Source organism: Dermochelys coriacea, chromosome 1 (genome assembly GCF_009764565.3).
Source record: "Dermochelys coriacea isolate rDerCor1 chromosome 1, rDerCor1.pri.v4, whole genome shotgun sequence".
NCBI lineage: Eukaryota > Metazoa > Chordata > Testudines > Dermochelyidae > Dermochelys > Dermochelys coriacea.
The window spans coordinates 205,000,920-205,019,151 of NC_050068.2; the positions used below are offsets into that span (position 1 = coordinate 205,000,920).

At 47.6% G+C, this 18,232-nt stretch overlaps 1 protein-coding gene across 1 annotated transcript in view; it reads right to left on the bottom strand.

Moving 5' to 3' along the window:
• Positions 1–17,805, bottom strand: part of CASQ2 (calsequestrin 2) — a 52,152-nt gene extending 34,347 nt beyond the window's left edge. The window contains exon 1 of the mRNA XM_038412772.2: positions 17,178–17,805. Coding sequence (XP_038268700.1) covers positions 17,178–17,411 — 234 coding nt within the window. The 5' untranslated portion in view covers positions 17,412–17,805. The remainder of the gene's footprint in view (positions 1–17,177) is intronic.
• Between the last annotated feature and the right edge of the window lie 427 nt (positions 17,806–18,232).

Genomic DNA, 18,232 nt, shown 5'->3' on the forward strand with positions numbered 1-18,232 from the left:
CTAGCCAGGTGCCCCACCTCCTACCCTACTGGTTCAGACTACTGGTCCATATAAACCAGCATTAGGCGTCTGGTAGTAGCCAATGCCTGATGATTCAGAGGAAGATTAAACCCTCTTTTAGGGTACTTAGCCAGCTAAGCAGAGATCTGGGGACGTGGGGCGGGGGAGAGAAATCCCTTCCTGTTCCATGTTATATGGGGCTGCCTATCCACAGGAATGGTGAGCACTGGAGTGTAGGAGGTTCCTGAGCAATACTCAGTATTGTAAACAGATTGCCACAGTGAGGACGTTTAACAGACCAATAACAGTTTCCTCAGGCTCCAAGTCCAGCACTCGAACCTGTGCCTGCCCTGTGACCAGAGGAGAACACTGAGGCAAAATATGTTCAGCCCAAGAAACTAAGACTCTGGCTATTATCAGCCAAACACTCCTTGACCCCACACACTGGGATCAGGGCTGGTGTATCTGAAGGCCTTTAACTGGGCCCTAAAATGTCCCTATCTTTTGAGGTTTAAACACCTGCTATGGGTGGGGATGTGTGAGGGGATGTTGGTGAGTGAGGGTGTTTGCGTGATGGGATTGTGAATAGGCCCGTATGTACATGAGCACATGGGTATAAGAGTGGCTGGGCGAATGGGGTTGAGTTTTTGTGGGGGCATGGTGTGGACTGTGGGGTGAGTGTGCGTCTGTGAGCATGCGTGGTTAGGGTTAAGCATGTGAGGGATGGAATCAGAGCCTCTGGGGTAGGACAGTGTGTGCGTATGTGTGTGTGAAGAGAGAGAGATAGTGTGTGCATATGTGTTTGTTAGAGTTTGTGAGGGGGGAAGTACGCGTGTGTCTGGAGGTATGTATGTGTGATAGGAATTCTCTGTGTGCATGTGTGTTTGGAGCTGGGTCTGTGTTGTGTGTGTGGGAGTAGTTCTGGAAGTGTCTCTCTCTGTGGGTATGTGTGTTTGTCGGTGTTTCTGTGAGTGTGTGTATTAATATGCCAGTGTGTGAGCACCGAGCAGGGAGTTATGCAGGCAATCAGACTGCTCTGCTGGGACAGTCACAGTGAGATAACGTCAGGTATGCTGTACAGCATGTGCCCATGTGCGGCACTCCAGAGTCCCGCACTGGGGAATCTCTCCGTAATGCCAGCTACACAGGAACTGACCAGCCTGACTGCCCTTGCCCCAACCCCAGCTCGTTAGGGGAGTCTGATGCATTGCCTAGGTATGGCCTTATCTGGGCTACTGCATTTGATCCACCATCAAATATCAGAGCACAGAGAATGCCAGAGACACAACACCTTGGCTGGCTGCCCATGCTTTATACAGTATCTGACATTTATGTATTCACTTACAGTATTTTCTGATTCCAGTGGGATTTGAATACAGATAATGTTTCTAACCTCAACAATCCTTTTGGCTCAGGACCGTGGGAGGGAGGGAGAGAGCTGTAATGCACGAACACAGCCATCTCTTCCCTGCCTTTTAAAGGGAAGATCCCTTGAAGGTTTGGCCTACCTGAACCCTTGTCATGGTGTCTGCTTCAACAGTGAGAAATTTGGCTATAACAGCTGCATGGTGAGCGGGAGGAAAAAGGCTGTATTGGAAGAACTGGACCTAACTGGTCATGCTAGATTGTCCCGAGGTGCAGCAGGAGTTCAAGGCAGGCAGGGGTGGATTTAACCATGAGCAAAGCAATTGGACTCTCAAGACTCCATATTCCACACACATTTGGCGATGCACAGCCCATCTCTCTCCTATCTGTACTGTGCCTTCTTTATGTGTCCCTCCCCGTAGGATCTAGGTGCTATGTACAGCATTCGGAATAGCAGCTTTGTATCTGAGAGAACTCCTCTCTCCCTAGTATTACATTCCTCCCTTAAATGGGATGATCCTGTTATTTGTTTCCATGTCATTCTGCTCCCACTGTTCTTGTGGGAGGGCCTTATGCAAAGAGACGAGTCCTACATTTTCCCCTGATGGTTGCAAAATTCAGGGTCATCCTGATTTACAGTGGTGTGGAGTTCCACAGCCAAGGGACTTCCGCTATTAACTGCTTGCCCTGCCAATTAAGAGTCTCTGCCTTCTCTCAGTCAGACAGAACAACCCTATGGATCCCAGCAGCTGCGGTAGGGTGTGGATGAAGAGGTGGTCTCTGAGTTAGTCAGGGCCCAGCCCATACAGGGTGTCCAGGTAAGGGATGGCTGGGGGTCAAAGGGTCAGAAGCAGCCCCTGGATTAAGGGAAGATGATAGAAGCTGTTCTTAAGGCTACTGCTGCTATCTGAGTGTCCAGGACCATCTGAGTGTCCAGGAGTCCAGTACAACCCTGGCACACTGTCTTGACCCTGGGGGTTGATTCCTTCTGTGGAGCAGAGTCATAGCTTCTTCCACTTCCTCAATGCATTTTGTGTTCCTATCAGCATCACCTCCATCTTCCCTGGGGCTAGTCTGAACCAGCTCCAACTTCCTGCAGACTTTGGGACAACTAGAAGTCAGCATTGTTCGCACTGGATGCAGAAGAGATGTGGAGCAGGGTTTCCAGGCACACTGATGACAATGGAGCTCATGGTGCCTCACGAACTGTCCTAGAGGCCTTACACAGATGGTGGGTAAAGGGGCTGACAAGACAAAGACCTGTGGAGCAGCACTGATGAGAGCTTAGGGAGGAGGGACATTGCTTATCTTGGGCCTTTGGCATCGGTTGGAGAGGAACTAGTGGAGTCAACCCAAAGCAATTCCTTCTACACACGCCAGCTCTTATAGGCAAGTCAGCACGACCTCATGGCTGATGGTGTCAAAGGTCACAGAATTCTTTCCCAGGTGTCTGCCTGGTGGGTCTTGCCCACATGTTCATGGTCTAACTGATTGCCATATTTGGGGTCAGGAAGGAATTTTCACCTGGGGCAGATTGGCAGAGACCCTGTGGGGGTTTTACCTTCCTCTGCAGCATGTGGCACAAGTCATTTGCTGATTTAACTAGAGTAAATGGTGGATTCTCTGTAACTTGAAGTCTTTAGATCATGATTTGAGGATGTCAGTAACTCAGCCAGAAGTTAGGGGTCTATTACAAGAATGGGAGGGTGAAGTTCTGAGGCCTGTGATGTGCAGGAGGCCAGACTAGATGATCATGATGGTCCCTTCTGGCTTTAAAGTCTATGAGTCTGAGTCACTGACAGCTGGAATATCAGCAACATGAACCTCTGTCTCAAGCAGGGAGAGGAAATATCTCCTTTCCAGAGCTGTTGGGGCCTAAGGGAGCGCTCTCTGTACCTACATGTGCTTAGGCTTTGGAGCTGAAAGCTTGTGGGTGATTAATAAGACCCTCAGGGCTGTTTCCAAAATCTCAGGATGTATAACAGCAAAAGTGAGGTTAGATAGACTAGAGGAGGGGCAGAGAGAGGCATCCTGTCTGGGCAGACTGTGAGAAGGCAGTTCTTGAGATCTGCAGCTGACCAGTCTCCCTTCACTTCGCAGAGAGGGATGATTATAATTCTGATGGAAATATTAATGTTCATGCTGAGGCTTGTATTTGATGTCAGTTTTTTTTTCTCAAATGGCAGAGAAGCCTATGGGGGTGGGGGGAGGAGAACAGCACTGGGGAAATCTCAGCTTTGACTGCTTCTCATTGTAGGGTGGCAGCTTGTTTTGTGGCCTGAACTTCCCTTGGCCTCACCTGGCAGGGCCCCACTAACTGTAATGCTAGCATTTCTCAGCTCCGTGACTGGCAGGGATGGACAGGGGTGATGAATTTGGATCCCTGGGGGAGTGTGATGAGGTGTTCACCCTACTCTTACCCTGGAAGGGTTAATGGAGGCCAGAAGGGCCAATTAGCCTATTAGGCTGTAAGATTGGAGATTGAAGGCTGAGAGGAAAGCCCTAATTAGGGGAAGATCACCTGCGTGGAAACAGGCCTGGCTTTTATAAAGCCAGGGAACTGATAGCAAAGAGAGGTTGAAGGGAAGTGTCTGTAGTCACTCCTTAGGAGGAGGGAGATATGTTTGGAGCTATAGAGGCAGTTAGGCTATGGTTACTCCCTGGGAGCAGGGAGTTGTGAGGCTGGCAAGCTCAGAGAAGGGTGGAGAGCTAGAAGGTAAGGAAAGGCTCAGGGAAAAGGGAACAGACCTTGGCTGCTGACTAGAGGCTCCCTGAGCTGGAACCTGGAATAGAGGGCCTAGGTTCCCCTGCTAGCTACTGGGGAAGTGGCACTGTAGGGCAGTGAATGGGAAGATTGTCTAAGACTGCTGGTAATAAGACTTTGGTACCCCAGAAGGGGGAAACATGTATTGACCTGACTGGAGGGTCAAGTCGTGAAGGAGCACCTGGTGTTGCAGAGAGGGAGTGGCAACAGAGAGCAGAAGGGGACCCCTGACCTGGAACAAGCTGACTCCAGAGAGTGGCCAGGAGGAGGCCCCACACATAGCAAGTGTACCCTGTGAGAGGGAGTTGGCATTAATAGCTTCCTGTTAAGCAAGGATAGTTTCTTTTCCAGTCTGCATAGCTGGAAGAATAAGAGACTGGAAAGGAAGGTGAGAGAATGAAGGGACACCTCCCCAAGGTGCTGCATTCTCCCTTTTAAATTTCCCTGTTATCCTGCTCTTCTGGTGGCTCCTCTATCCTAAGACAACTTATCTAAGGGAATACAAATTTAAGCCAGTGCTACTCAACTGCCTCAGGCCCAATAAACTGAATCCTCTTCCCCTCCCCCCATTTCTTTTTCAAGACCTCTGTGCAGCTACAAGTGCACGTTGCCTCTGGGAGCAAAATCTACATCTCAGCCATGGGAGTCAATTGGAAGGCCTAGATGTGCTTCCAGCAGTGCACATTTGGTAACAGTGAGCTTTGGGATTGAGGCTGGTAGGATGTTTCCCATTTTAGAGCGCAGGGTTATTAAACAAACAAAGTGATGCTTTGTCCTAAATGAAAGCCCAGTGAGAAATTAAAGGTGGGTGAGGTTCTGTGGCCTGCGTTGTGCAGGAGGTCGGACTAGATGATCAGAATGGTCCCTTCTGACCTTAGTATCTATGAATCTAAGGGGCCATTATGATCATCTAGTCCAATGGTCACCAACTGGTCGATTGCAATTGACTGGTCAATCCTGGAGATTCTCCCGGTTGATTGCGATCTCCGGCAATGCAGTGGAGCTAAGGGAGGCTCCCTACCTGCCCCAGCCCCACATCAGAAATAGCTAGCATGGCCGCAGGGGTGGCGGGGGCCAGGGATCTCAGAATGTGCAAGCCTGCTGCCCCTCTCTGCAGGCACTGTCCCTGCAGCTCCCATTGGCTGGGAATGGGGAACTATGGCCAATGTGAGCTGTGGAGATGGCGCCTGCAGAGAGGGGCAGCATGTGGAGCCATGTGCCCCTGCAGGGATGTGTGGGCCCCTTCCTGGAGTGGCATGAGGCTGGGGCAGGCAGGGAGCCTGCATTAGTCCCACAGTGCTGCCGACTGGGAGATGCCTGAGGTAAGTGCTGCCCGATGAGAGCCCATGCCACTCACTCCTGCCCCAGCCTTGAGCCCCCTCCCAGAGCCTGCACCCCAACCTCCTACCCCAGCTCAGCCCAGAGCCCCCTCCCACACTGTGAACCCCTTGGCCAGAGCCCATACCCCCTCCTAACCCCTAAATCCCTGCCCCAGTCTGATGAAAGTGAGTGAGGGTGTGGGAGAGCGAGTGACCGGGTTGGGGGGGGAATTGAGTGGGCAGGGCTTTGGGGAAGGGGCAGGTTAGATCCTGGGTTGCCTTTAAATTCAAAAAGTGATCTTAGGCATAAAAAAGTTGGAGATCACTGCTCTAAGCTAAAGTACATGTTGATGGTTGGGAACTGGCTGTCAATGAGTGTTGAAAATGCTGGGAAACTGTTTGGAGCAGTGGCCAAAGTTGTGTTTTGAGTTCACGTGCAGCCTTGCAGGATAATACTGTCTCCCTCCCTGCATCTCCACCCAGTGATTGGCTTTCCTGCATTTAGCACTAGGGGTGACCTGTTGGGCAGAAGGAGACCCTCTTTTCCCTTCCAGCTGCAACAATAGCTGGGTGGTGGTGCCCAGTTGCCTCTCTATTGCATCTGTCACTGTCGTTCTGGTAGTGGCACTCTGGGGCTGTTAAGAAGAAGCCCCACAGGCTTCTGAGATCTGAGTCTTGGAGTGTTGGTATGGGTGAATATAGGTGGTGGGGCTCAGCTGAGTGGCTACTGGGGATCATACCCTTTGGCACTGGGGCTAGAAGGGGGCTGACTTATCACCCAGTCTCACCCTTTCTCCATTAGAATCAGATGGGGAGGCCACTCGCCACTGAGGCTCCCCTCCAGAAGGCTGCTGCCCCTCAAATCAGAAAGCAGACCTTGAAAGACAGAATGCCAACACCAAAAGGTCACTTTTGGCTGAGCCCCTTCTCTGGCTATCCCCCCACTGGAAGGTGGATTTGTGATCCTGGCATGCAGCTTTGTGGGTATTAATTACACACTGTAGAGTATCTCTGCACAGTGGGAACTTAATATGCTCTTTGGATGCCTCACAAAAGGTTGAACATTGTTAGGTTTGTATTTTTATCTGAACTGGGCATTCCTATTGTGAAGTGTGCTCTCAGCCAAGGCACAAGTTTCCAACCATGAGCTAAAAGGACGCTGATGGGGGTCCAATCCTGTCTCAGCACAATTCCCATGCAGCTCCCTGGCACTTCATTTAACCACCGCTCAGTCGCATCACCAGGAAGATTATTTTGCTGATTAAGCTGGGCAGCCAACACACTGAACATCCATGTGGAGCTGGGCATGTCATTTCTCTATGCTGGCCTGCCCCTCTGATTGCAGTATTTGAAACCAAAACTGCCCTAACACCGTGCAACTGTCCCACAAAACTAAACTCCCCTCTGAAGAGAACTAATGCAAGAAGAACAGGAGTACTTGTGGCACTTTAGACTAACAAATTTGAGCATAAGCTTTTTGAATGTATGATTCCTGATGTCAGATTTGTGTCCATTTATTCTTTTGTGTAGAGACTGTCCAGTTTGGCCAATGTACATGGCAGAGGGGCATTGCTGGCAAATGATGGCATATATCACATTGGTAGATGTGCAGGTGAATGATCCCCTGATGGCATGGCTAATTGATTGATTAGGTCCTATAATAGTGTCATTTGAATAAATATGTGGACAGAAATGGAATTGGGCTTTGTTGCAAGGATAGGTTCCTGGGTTAGTGTTTTTGTTGTGTGGTTGCTGGTGAGTATTTGCTTCAGGTTGGGGGGCTGTCTGTAAGTGAGGACTGGTCTGTCTCCCAAGATCTGTGAGAGTGAGGGATCATTTTTCAGGATTGGTTGTAAATCTTTGATGCGCTGGAGAGGTTTTAGTTGGGGGCTGAAGGTGACAGCTAGTGGCGTTTTGTTATTTTCTTTGTTGGGCTTGTCCTGTAGTAGGTGACTTCTGGGTATTCTTCTGGCTCTGTCAATCTGTTGTGTGTGTTTTTGTTTTTTGTTTTTTTTTAACTTCAGCAGGTGCATATTGTATTTTTAAGAATGCTTGATCGAGACCTTGTAGGTGTTTGCCTCTGTCCGAGGTATTGGAGCAAATGTGATTGTATCTCAGAGCTTGGCTGTAGACAATGGATCGTGTGGTGTGTCCTGGATGGAAGCAACAAAGCCCAGTGCCAACTCTGTCCACATATTTATTCAAGTGACACCATCATAGGACCTAATGACATTAGCCATGCCATCAGGGGCTCATTCACCTGCACATCTACCAATGTGATATATGCCATCGTGCCAGCAATGCCCCTCTGCCATGTACATTGGCCAAACCAGATGGTCTTTACGCAAAAGAATAAATGGACACAAATCTGACATCTGGAATCATAACATTCAAAAACCGATAGGAGAACACTTCAGCCTCTCTGGACACTCAGTAAAAGATTTAAGGGTGGCAATTTTGCAACAGAAAAGCTTCAAAAACAGACTCCAAGGAGAAACTGCTGAGCTTGAATTAATATGCAAATTAGATTCCATTAACTTGGGTTTGAATGGAGACTGGGAGTGGCTGGGTCATTACACATGTTGAATCTATTTCCTTAAGTATCCTCACACCTTCTTGTCAACTCTCTAAATGGGCCATCTTGATTATCACTACAAAAGTTGTTTTTCTCCTGCTGATAATAGCTCATCTTAACTAATTAGCCTCTCACAGTTTGTATGGTAACTTCCAACTTCTCTGTATGTATAAGCTTTTGTGAGCAAGCGAACTGTAGCTCACGAAAGCTTATGCTCAAATAAATTTTAGTCTCTAAGATGCCACAAGCACTCCTGTTTTTTGCGGACACAGACTAACACAGCTGCTACTCTGAAACCTGAGGCAAGAAGGCACAGATTTGGGGGGGAAGGGATGCAGAATTCAGTGGAGATGAGGCCATTTCTCATGCCATCTCCTCTGCCCTGTTTTGTTTAAGCATAAGAGCATCTCCTTTTAAACTTCAGGCCTGATTCCATCAAGGCACAGGTCCATGTTGAGGGCAGTGCAGTAGCCTTGGTTCAGTGGGAGCTCAGGGAGCGCAATCCCTCCACCAGCACCACAGCATCCAGGGCAGGGGCTGCAGCATAACGCACCATCCCCTTGGTCAGTGCCACTTACCCCGCTCTATTCTCCATGCTTGGCTGGTGCTGAGCAGGGCTCAGGGCTGTGACCATGTTCCTGCTAGGCACAACTTGGGTTTTTGTGTTGATACCGGAAATGGTTCTGAGGCAGACTTCTGGGTCTGAAACTCCTCTAGACTTGGGAGAACTCACATATGGATCTGAACTCTGCAGTTGGCATTTCTTGTCCCATTGGGGCAGGCTTAGCCTCCCCCAGCCTCTTATAGCTGCTGCCTATGCATGGCACACATGTCTGTGTTTAACCTGTACAACGCACCAGTGAAATTCATAAAATCAGAAAGGCTGAGCACTTAAAAACTGGACAGTAACTGACTGCAAATCCCAGTGATGATTGAACCTGGTGATCTTCTGAACAAAAGGAGCTCTCCACTATGATTTATAGCTGTTTCTATCGCTTCACATTGACTCAACAGACTTGAGTTCTAGGCTTCTTTGGCACAATGACAATCCTCAAATCTTGTATATATTTTATAAGGGAGGACAATAAAAAGATGAAGCAATCCATATGGCTTATTGGGCTTGCAATGAAGCCCCAGAGCATGCTTGCTATCCAGATGGGCAAACAGCACAGCTGCCTACCCAGTGTTAGGAGCACCTGGGGCTCTGTAGCAGCCTAGGCTTTGCATAGTGTCTGGATACTAGCCTAAGCCCTTCTATTTTAGGGCTCTGTAGTGTCTCCATGTGGCAGATGCATAGTGTTGGTTATATCCAAGGACCAGTTGAATATTGAACTTTCTTGGAGAGAGGAGTTCTAGAGGGCCTGGAGTTACCGTTGTTCCCTGCTCCCAGAACAAACCGCTGTTATTTCTACTTTCATAATGCTTTAGCCAACAAGGAACTTTCACTGATGGCTTCTTGATGACATCTGGCTATGAACAGCTGGAGTACCAGAGGGTGAGCTTAGCACATACTCTTTTTCAAAAACCATAATGGGGCCAAAGCTTAGAGTTTTATATTACTAACCCCTCACACCTAGGCAAAACTCCCTGCTGAGACTTGGTAAGGGTGCTTGACTTTTAAAAATAGTAAAGTAGGTAGGGCATAGACTAAGGTGTGGGAAGACTTGCATTCTATTCCTGACTCTGCCACTGACTTGCTGTGTGACCTTGGGCAAGTCACTTGGCTGCTCTTGGCCTTGTTTCATGCAACTGCAAAATGGGGAGAATGATGCTTATCTGCACTCTTTTAAAAAAAAAAGTGCTTTAAACTGTACAGACACAAAGCTCTAGGTGGTGTTACTGCACAGCTGTGCTCCTTCTCAGCTATGCAGTAGCTGGTGGATAGAGAGCAGCACATCTGGCCCCCAGGGCCAGGGTCCTGGAGCATGATCTCTCCTCCCCCTTTTTCATGAATGTAGTGCTGATGAAAGTTGCTGGACTGGCTGGCAGCCATGGACTCTGAAAGCTTCTCTTTATCTCTAGAACAGGCATGGCAAAGACAGCAGTGCAAGCTTCCTCCATGCACCCTGCCCTACACATGTCTTATCTGTGCCGTGGAGGAACTGTCCTTCAGGGTTAGAAGCATGTTCAATCACTGTAGCTCAATCAGTCTTTGGCCTCTCTTTCTCATGCTGCAAGCAAGAGGGCCAATCAGTGGTAATTAATTTGGCTTGTGCACTGTGGATACCTGTCCACTGGGTACTGGACTGAGGCCCCCATCTCATGAGCATATTCATTTTCAGTGAAGAAGGATGATAGGATCAAATGTACAATGTGGTTGCCTAGAGAGAGAGGTTAGTTTTATGTGCACTAATACTAGACTAAAGCTGTGGCAATTCTAGATCCTCAAGCCCTAGCTCCTTTGAATATCTGGGGTGAATCAGATTCAAAGCTGAAGTCACCCCTATAACTTCCATGTCAAAGCCCGAAGGGTCTTGTAGTGAGCTGGGGAATATATGTACAACTTATGAATTCTGGCTAATTTTATGAAACTGCTGTATTATTGAATGCCTCAATGTGTAGTGACTCAAATATGGGCTGACAGTGCATCAGCATCATGACCACTCCCTCATTTGGACAAAGCTACAGAACAAACAAGACGTTGTTAAACTTAATGACTATGCTCAGGTCAAATAATGGGTATGGGGGGGAGGATGTCTGAGCTGGGAGGTGGCCTGATGAGAGGTAGGTCTGGAGAGTGCAAAATCCACAAATAGGCAAACAAAGAAACCAGGTGGTGGTGCCAGTTTTTTTAAAAACTCAGAATTCACAGAAAAGTTTGGGCAGGAGAGAGGAACAGAGGGGAAGTTTTGTAGTAGAGCAGAGGGGTCCTTTCCAGCTGCAGGACCAGCTGAGGAAGAAAACTGGCTGCAGAGGTGAGAGAGACTCCTTGATTTGGAGGAGCCATGTGCAATCACAGGAAGGGAGGGCAGATTCTGGACTCCTTAGAGGACTTTGACCTAAGCCTAAAAAACACTGAAGAATGGTGAGGAAACTGAGGCAGAGAAATGCTTCCAGGTGTTTAACTTGTCTAGCTAGCACAAGAGATATACAGATCTAATGTGAAGAATAATGGGTTTTGAAACCCTTTGTGAAGCCTCTGTGTTATGTGATTCTACTGTCGCATGTCCCTGAAGAGATGAACTGTAAAACCAGGACTGACCATAAAGTTGGAGGGCTAAATTCTGGAAATGCTTGGAGGGGATCAGCACTAGTCCTGGGAGCCTATAGCAACAGAGCTGCAGAACCCATTTCCATGAAGGAGTAAAAAGAAACTGAGTAGGTGTGGCACCTTAGAGACTAACACATTTATTTGAGCGTAAGCTTTTGTGAGCTACAGCTCACTTCATCGGATACTAACACGGCTGCTACTCTGAAACATGAAGGAGTAGCAGACCATCTGTATTCAGAAAGTGTGCCAGAGGCCGAGGAAAGAAACGGTGTTGGAGCCTACCCAGACTCAGACAAGCTTAAAAGCACACAGGTCCAGTGTGTGAGGCCTGGTGAGTGTCTAGCAGTGGGAGCACAGCCAGGGCTATCACAGGCCTATTTTCTATTTCAGATACATCTTCATTCTCGTACGAATCATCTCTTCTCAAGGGATTTCAGCCCAAGTTGGTGGATCTATCTTGAGACTAGCTGATCTCACAAAATTTCCACTGTCCTGGCACCAAATCTCATGAGAACAGCTGACAAGATTTCAGTGCCACCTAATCCAAACAAGAAAAGGGGTACTTGTTTTGTACAAATTTGTTAGTCTCTAAGGTGCCACAAGTACTCCTTTTTCTTTTTACAAATTCAGAGTAGCAGCCATGTTAGTCTGTAACTAATGCAAACCCAAACTCTTGTCCCATTTGGGCCTTTAAACCTGACTCCTATGTTAGTTCTAATCCAGTGGTGGATGCGAAAGCTGCCTTTTCATCTCTAAGAACATTGGTCCTTATGTGCTAAGAAAGAGATAATTAGATCTCGGGAGCTGATCTCCCCAGGTACTCTAGATGACAGGCTATTCCTCCTTTAGTATTTCAGAACTGGCCAAGTATGTTATGAGCATAGGCATTGTTCTAAAGCAGCCTGTGTTGGCTGTTGTCAGAGGCAGCACACCTGTGTGCTGCTAGACCTGTTCTGGAATGGGAAGCAGCAGCATGTTTCTCTTCTATTAACTGAAATAAGTCTAGTTTGTGCTAGGGAAATTCTTCATGAAATTTCAGCTTGCAGATGCTGCTGCTTTGGTACTTAATAAAGAGGCTGATCTAGCCAGACCATTTAAAGGATCTTGCACATGCCTACATGGCTAGGAACCAAAGGAGAGAAGCAGGGATGCAGGCCATGCCTGATTGCAACCTCCCTGGTCAGTATTTGAGAACCTGAATTCCTTTACTAAAGCCTCCCAATTTCAGAAGCAAAGCCCTAATCCAATAGATTATTATTGTCCCTAGGGCTGGATGCTGTCCCACTGGAAGGAGGGATGATTCAGTTTACAATGTTTGCTGCAGAGATGGATCCAGTGGCTGGTCTCTCAAATGGGAGAGGGACTGTGAAAACACAGGAGAAGAGGAGGCAATGGGGAAGGAGAAACAGGAGGAAGTGAGGTTGGGATGCCAAGGAGAAGGAGGGGAAAAGGAGAGTGCCGCAGGAGAGGGGATGTTTCTCCCCTCAGCTTCATTGTTCTGCTTCTCTTTCTTCCTGCACTTTGCCTACATAGATTGAGATCTTCAGGGAGCTTTTCTGCTGATTTATCCATGAAGCACCTAGTGCAGAGGTGGGCAAACTGTCCTGCAGGCCACATCCAGCCCGTGGGCCCCTCCTGCCTAGCCCCTGAGCTCCTGGCCCAGGAGGCTTGCCCCTGGCCCCTCCCCTGCAGCCTCAGCACACCGCACCTCCAGTACAATGCTCTAGGCGGCTGGGCAGAGCGGTTGCAGAGTCACGGCCTGCCTCGGTGCTTTGGGCGGCACGGTAAGGGGGCAGGGAGGCTTGGATAGAGGGCAGGGGGTGGGGGTGTGGATAGGGGTTGGGACAGTCAGAGGGCAGGGGTAGTGGATGGGGCAGGAGTCCCGGGGGAGCTGTCAGGGAACAGGGGGGTGAGAAGCAGGGGTGGGGGTTAAATAGGAGGTGGAGGCAGAGGCTGGGCCACGCCGGGCTGTTTGTTTGGGTAGACCCAGCCTCCCCTAAGTAGCCCTCCATACAAGTTTGGAAACCCAATGTGGCCCTCAGGCCAAAAAGTTTACCCACCCCTGACCTAGTGTAACCCTGTGATGAGTGAGTGGTGTGGCCGCGGTCCACAGAGGATAGGAGTCTGTTCCAGCCTTGCTCTTTTGCTTAGTCTGTAGACACTAATATTTTTAGCTCTGAAGGTCTCTCTGCTTCAATCCCCAGGATCAACCAAGATGGCAGCTGTTACAGTAGCACACCATGGGTGCTGTACAATAACAATATGAGTTAACATGGTGGGAGGGGAAAGGGGAGAGAAGAGCCCTTTAGACACCGCTGGCACACACCCCTCCCCTCACCACTGCTGCCATTTTGCAACACCCCTTTCCAGCCCCTAGTAGCACCACTGACCAATCAGGGAGTGGCACAAAATCACAAGCGCAGCTGCCTGAGGCTGGCAGAAAAGCCCTAGCAGCTGCTTCCCCATCATGTGCCACGCCAGGAGCCACTGCCATGGGGGAGCTGCAGGAGCCATAGTTCCTTCCCTCCCAGGCAGCAAATGCAGGAGTAGGTCCAAGAACCTGCAGCTGCTGAGGAGTACCTCCTGCCTGCCTGCCTGCACCTAGATGGAGGAGTAGTTGCCAGATAACAGGAGCCCTCTCCTTTGCAAGCTAGAGAAGGACTCTAGATCCCAGACCCAGTGAGGGAGCCCAGCAGACTCCAGTGTGGGACCCCAACGAGGGACCTGAAGATACAGTGAGCAATCCCACTGCACTATCGCTGTCAGTTATGCTTCTTTGCTATCTCGTTGTTTAAGTTGTGCCCATGATCATAGTATCTGAGCATATGGGCTTTGAGTGGGTGGGGTTTGGGTTGTGGGTGGGGCTGAGGAGAGCACCACTGCCAGTTTGAGCCTTGCACTTCTAATAAAACATAAGCAACCTGTGGAGGCTCCAATGTACACTTATTGTCTTACTCCAGGCTGTCAGCCTCTTGGTCACTTGGGCCAGAGACCCTTACCTCCAACAAGTCAATGGCTTGTTCACAAGCACATTTTCTCGCCACCCTGAAAATGAATGTGTCAGAGAGTGGACGTATGTGATCAGACTGTGCCAATGTCTTTGCAGGTGTACATGAGGCTGTGCTGTGGCTTTCTTGGAAGTGTATTACTCTTCAGTCTGCTCATTGTGGCCACATTTCAGCAAAGAACTTAAGCCTGTGCTTAACTTTAATCAGATGCTTACTTGCTTTTCAGAAGCAGGGTCTGTCTCTACCCACCCCTTCCCTGTGCCACTGTCTCATCTCCTTCCCTGTACACTCCTCCTCCACCACAACATACATCTTCCTACTGTATTTTCCATTCGATGCATCTGATGAAGTGGGTTTTATCCCACAAAAGCTTTTGCCCAAATAAATTTGTTAGTCTTTAAGCTGCCACAAGGACTCCTTGTTCTTTTTGCTGATACAGACTAACACGGCTACCACTCTGAAACCTAACATCATACTAGAAGTTGTTCTCATGCCTTAGAGTGCCCCACAGCAGGGGCCGCTAGAGAACCCTGTTTCCCCACCTTCCCCCAACCAGGAACTGACAACTAGCACAGGTTGAAACATGGATTTTCCATCTTACAAAAAAAAATTGGCAATTTTTTAAAAAAAGTCTCCCATATGGACAAAAAGCCAACATTTTTTGCACATAGAAATGGGAGGGAGGGAAGAGGGATTATTTAGCTAAACTCAGAATGTTTCATTTAACTTCAACCCTTTCTTATTTAATTCTATTATATAAAATGTTGAAACAAAAAGCCATTTTGAAATGAAAAATTGAAACTCTCCATCCTGAAAAGGTCACAAGGGGAAGTGTTGACATTTTCAAAATGTTTTTTCTAATCTGTTTCCAAATGAAATTTTGCTGAAATTGAGCCAATTTCATTAAAAATTTCAGGTTAGTCAAATGGCATTTTTTGATGGAAAAATGTTGGAACAAAAACTTTCCAACCATCTCCACTGTGAATGTCATGTCAGCAGTGTACTCCCTGCCCCCATCAACCTGTGGACACCAAAACATTCTATGAACAGACAAAGAATAAGGTCCATTGGCAGCAGCAGTACATTCTATCCTGTGGATGTGCCACAACCCTGTCCCACAGAAACCACCTCTAGGAGCAAGAAGAGATATGAATCTCCATGGCTCATTCAGTTTGCATTGGCCTCACTGTGGAGATTGCCAGAAATGGGGGCAGATGTGAGGGCAGTTTTGTACTGTGGACACTTGTCCACTAGGCACTGAAACAAGCCCCACCAACACACTTCATTCAGGCCAACAGGCAGATTCTTAAGAATACATTTTAAGTGAGTTTTATTTTGGTGACACTTGGAATGATAGTTCTATCCATCAGTGGTACTTCTATGGCCCCGTCACGCTAGTGTCTGAGCACCTCGTACTCAATATATTTGTCTTCACAACATCCCTCTGAAGTGCTATTATCTGCATATTACAGTTGATGAACTGAGGCCCAGAGATTAAGTGACCTGCCCAAGGTCACATAGGAAGTCTGTAGCAGAGCTGGGAATTGAACCCAGGTCTCCAGAGTCCAAAGTTAATTATATCCTAACCATTGGACCATCCCTTGCAAAAAAAAAAAAAAGTTCTCACATACACATTTAATAAGATAGCTAGTGACAGACTATCATGGACAGATTTTTGGCAGGGAATAACACCTGTAATATATAATAGATACCTTCTGTTAAGCCTCCATAAATATCTATGTAGTAATCAATTGCCATTTATGTAGCACATAACTACCCTATTAAATAACAATGCAATTATAGTATCAGTACAAACATCTCAGCTAGAGATCTGCAGTTAAGTTACCCAGCTCATAACCCAGTTTTGCAGAGAACTCTACCTCCTCTTTCACCTGGGGCAAGTAATCGTGTTTTGATGGGTGAATATAATCTCCTTGTTTTTTCTGTCACCTTCATTGTTAAATTGTATGGGTACATTCTGAATCTGGATTAACATGCTGTCAGGATAGTGAACCCCCAGTGGATATATTTTTCTAGCTTTCAATTGCCATGCTATTAGGATGCAACACATTTAAGCCCCAGATCTGGGAAGCAAAGTGTAACTGTCCCTTCTTCACTCCTTATCTTTTTCCGAGCTGAGATTGGGGGAGCCTCCACAACCAAGGTGGAAAATGAATATCTAAAGACACTTCTCCCCCTTCTTAAATTTAGGTGCCCCCCTCCCCAATATGACCCAGTTGCTTTCAGGTGCCTTTATGACCAGGAACCAGTACTACAAATCTACCATGTAATTTTTACTGCATTTCCCTTTACAAAGGATCAGTTCATTAGAACCTCTCCTCGCTGGGTAATTAATCACACATTCTCCAGCTCGGAAATGGATGGTTATATTGAAGAAACTAATAAGAAGCTACAGAAAGACTCCAAGCAGGCAACTGAATGTCACGGGAGCACAAAGGATTAAGCATTGGCAGGGACTGAGAGCTTTTTTAAAAAGGCTGTTTCGTAAGGGCTCTCTTCTGAGCCCTCCTAGTGGGCTAGAAGATTGGGTTCAAGTCCAAAATATGGACAGGCAAAACAGCTTGGATAAAATACGAAGTAACCTGAACATTTGCCCAGCATTCAAACTGGAGCCTCAACTCTTTCCAGAGAGTTAGAAAAGCTCAGTTATCTTGGTTTCTGTTGTTTCTGTGGAAAAAGGGTTCTTGGTTTTGGACAGATGCAGAAATTCTAACAGCAGCACCGGAAAACCTATTCTCATGAGATTTCCAGACCTAAGGGTTTCAGCTGAATTCAACACCCAATACTTTGGGGATCTGTCTCACCTGAACCTTTTGAGTCCTTTCCCCTGGCTAGTCCGGATGGCCCCAAACTGCACTGCAGTAGTAAACCCTGGCTGAAACAGCTATGCAGCCAAACATGCACCAGCACTTACCTCCAGTACCATCTCTGTCATCTGGAACTGCTTCTGAGAGACTTTATCAGAGCCCACAGGCTCATGGAAGAGTAGGCAGAGCACGTCATACTTCTTCAGGGCCTGCTTGTAGTTCTTCTCGTTCAGGTCAAACACCCGATCCTTCCCATCGTAGGTGGGGAAGTCCAGTCCCTCTTCAGCCCTGCAGCAGAAGAACAGGTAAGAACCTGCCAATAGCCAGCAAGCTATCTTCATTGGGAGATAGTGTGGGATGTCTTTTCTTATATATCTGAGAAGGGAAGGGAAAAGAGCCAGCAGAAACCAAAGTCTCAGGGTGAAGTTTGAACTGAGTGTATGTTTCCTCTGCCTTCCTAATGATCAATCCAGGCCAGTGGGAAGCAGCAAACTTTGCAGTCCTGGGCTGAAGACAAAGAGACAGACAGGAGAAGCTGCGAGGCCAAGCCCTGGATACCTTACATAGCTCTGCCCAGCTCCTGTGTCATTAGGAACTCCATTTTTAGGAAGCAGTTGTTTCAGGCTAAAAATAAACCCTGCAATGAATAAAAAGGACAGATATGACACCAATGAGGGACTTGCTGGCACTCTGCATCATCTGAGCGAGGGAGAGGGAGTGGAGGAGATTGAGATTAGGAACGCAGGCAGGCAGGCTTTATCAAGGGAAAGGGTACATGGGGCATCAAGGCACAATCCACCTTATTAGGACTTTAAAAAATAGACAGTTATGGGTCATTAAGTGGTATCTTTCTTAGTACTGTGTGGTTCATGCTTAGATATCAAAGTAGTTAGGCTCTAGATCAAGGGATTGATCAATCAGTCTTGGAATATAAATGCAATTAAATGTTTCATAATAGTGATTCTCATTCACACACAAAGAAGAATTCCATCTCCCCAGTCTCCAGGGAATGGAGACAAACGAGGACCTTGGGAGTTTTCTTCTTCTTCTGGGGTATTAAGCAAGGATCATCACTGAGGTTCAGATAGGCCACACATCTGACTTGTTCAGTTTCCTCCAATCTCCACAGCAATCCGTGGTCATTGGTGGAGCTTCGTCCTTT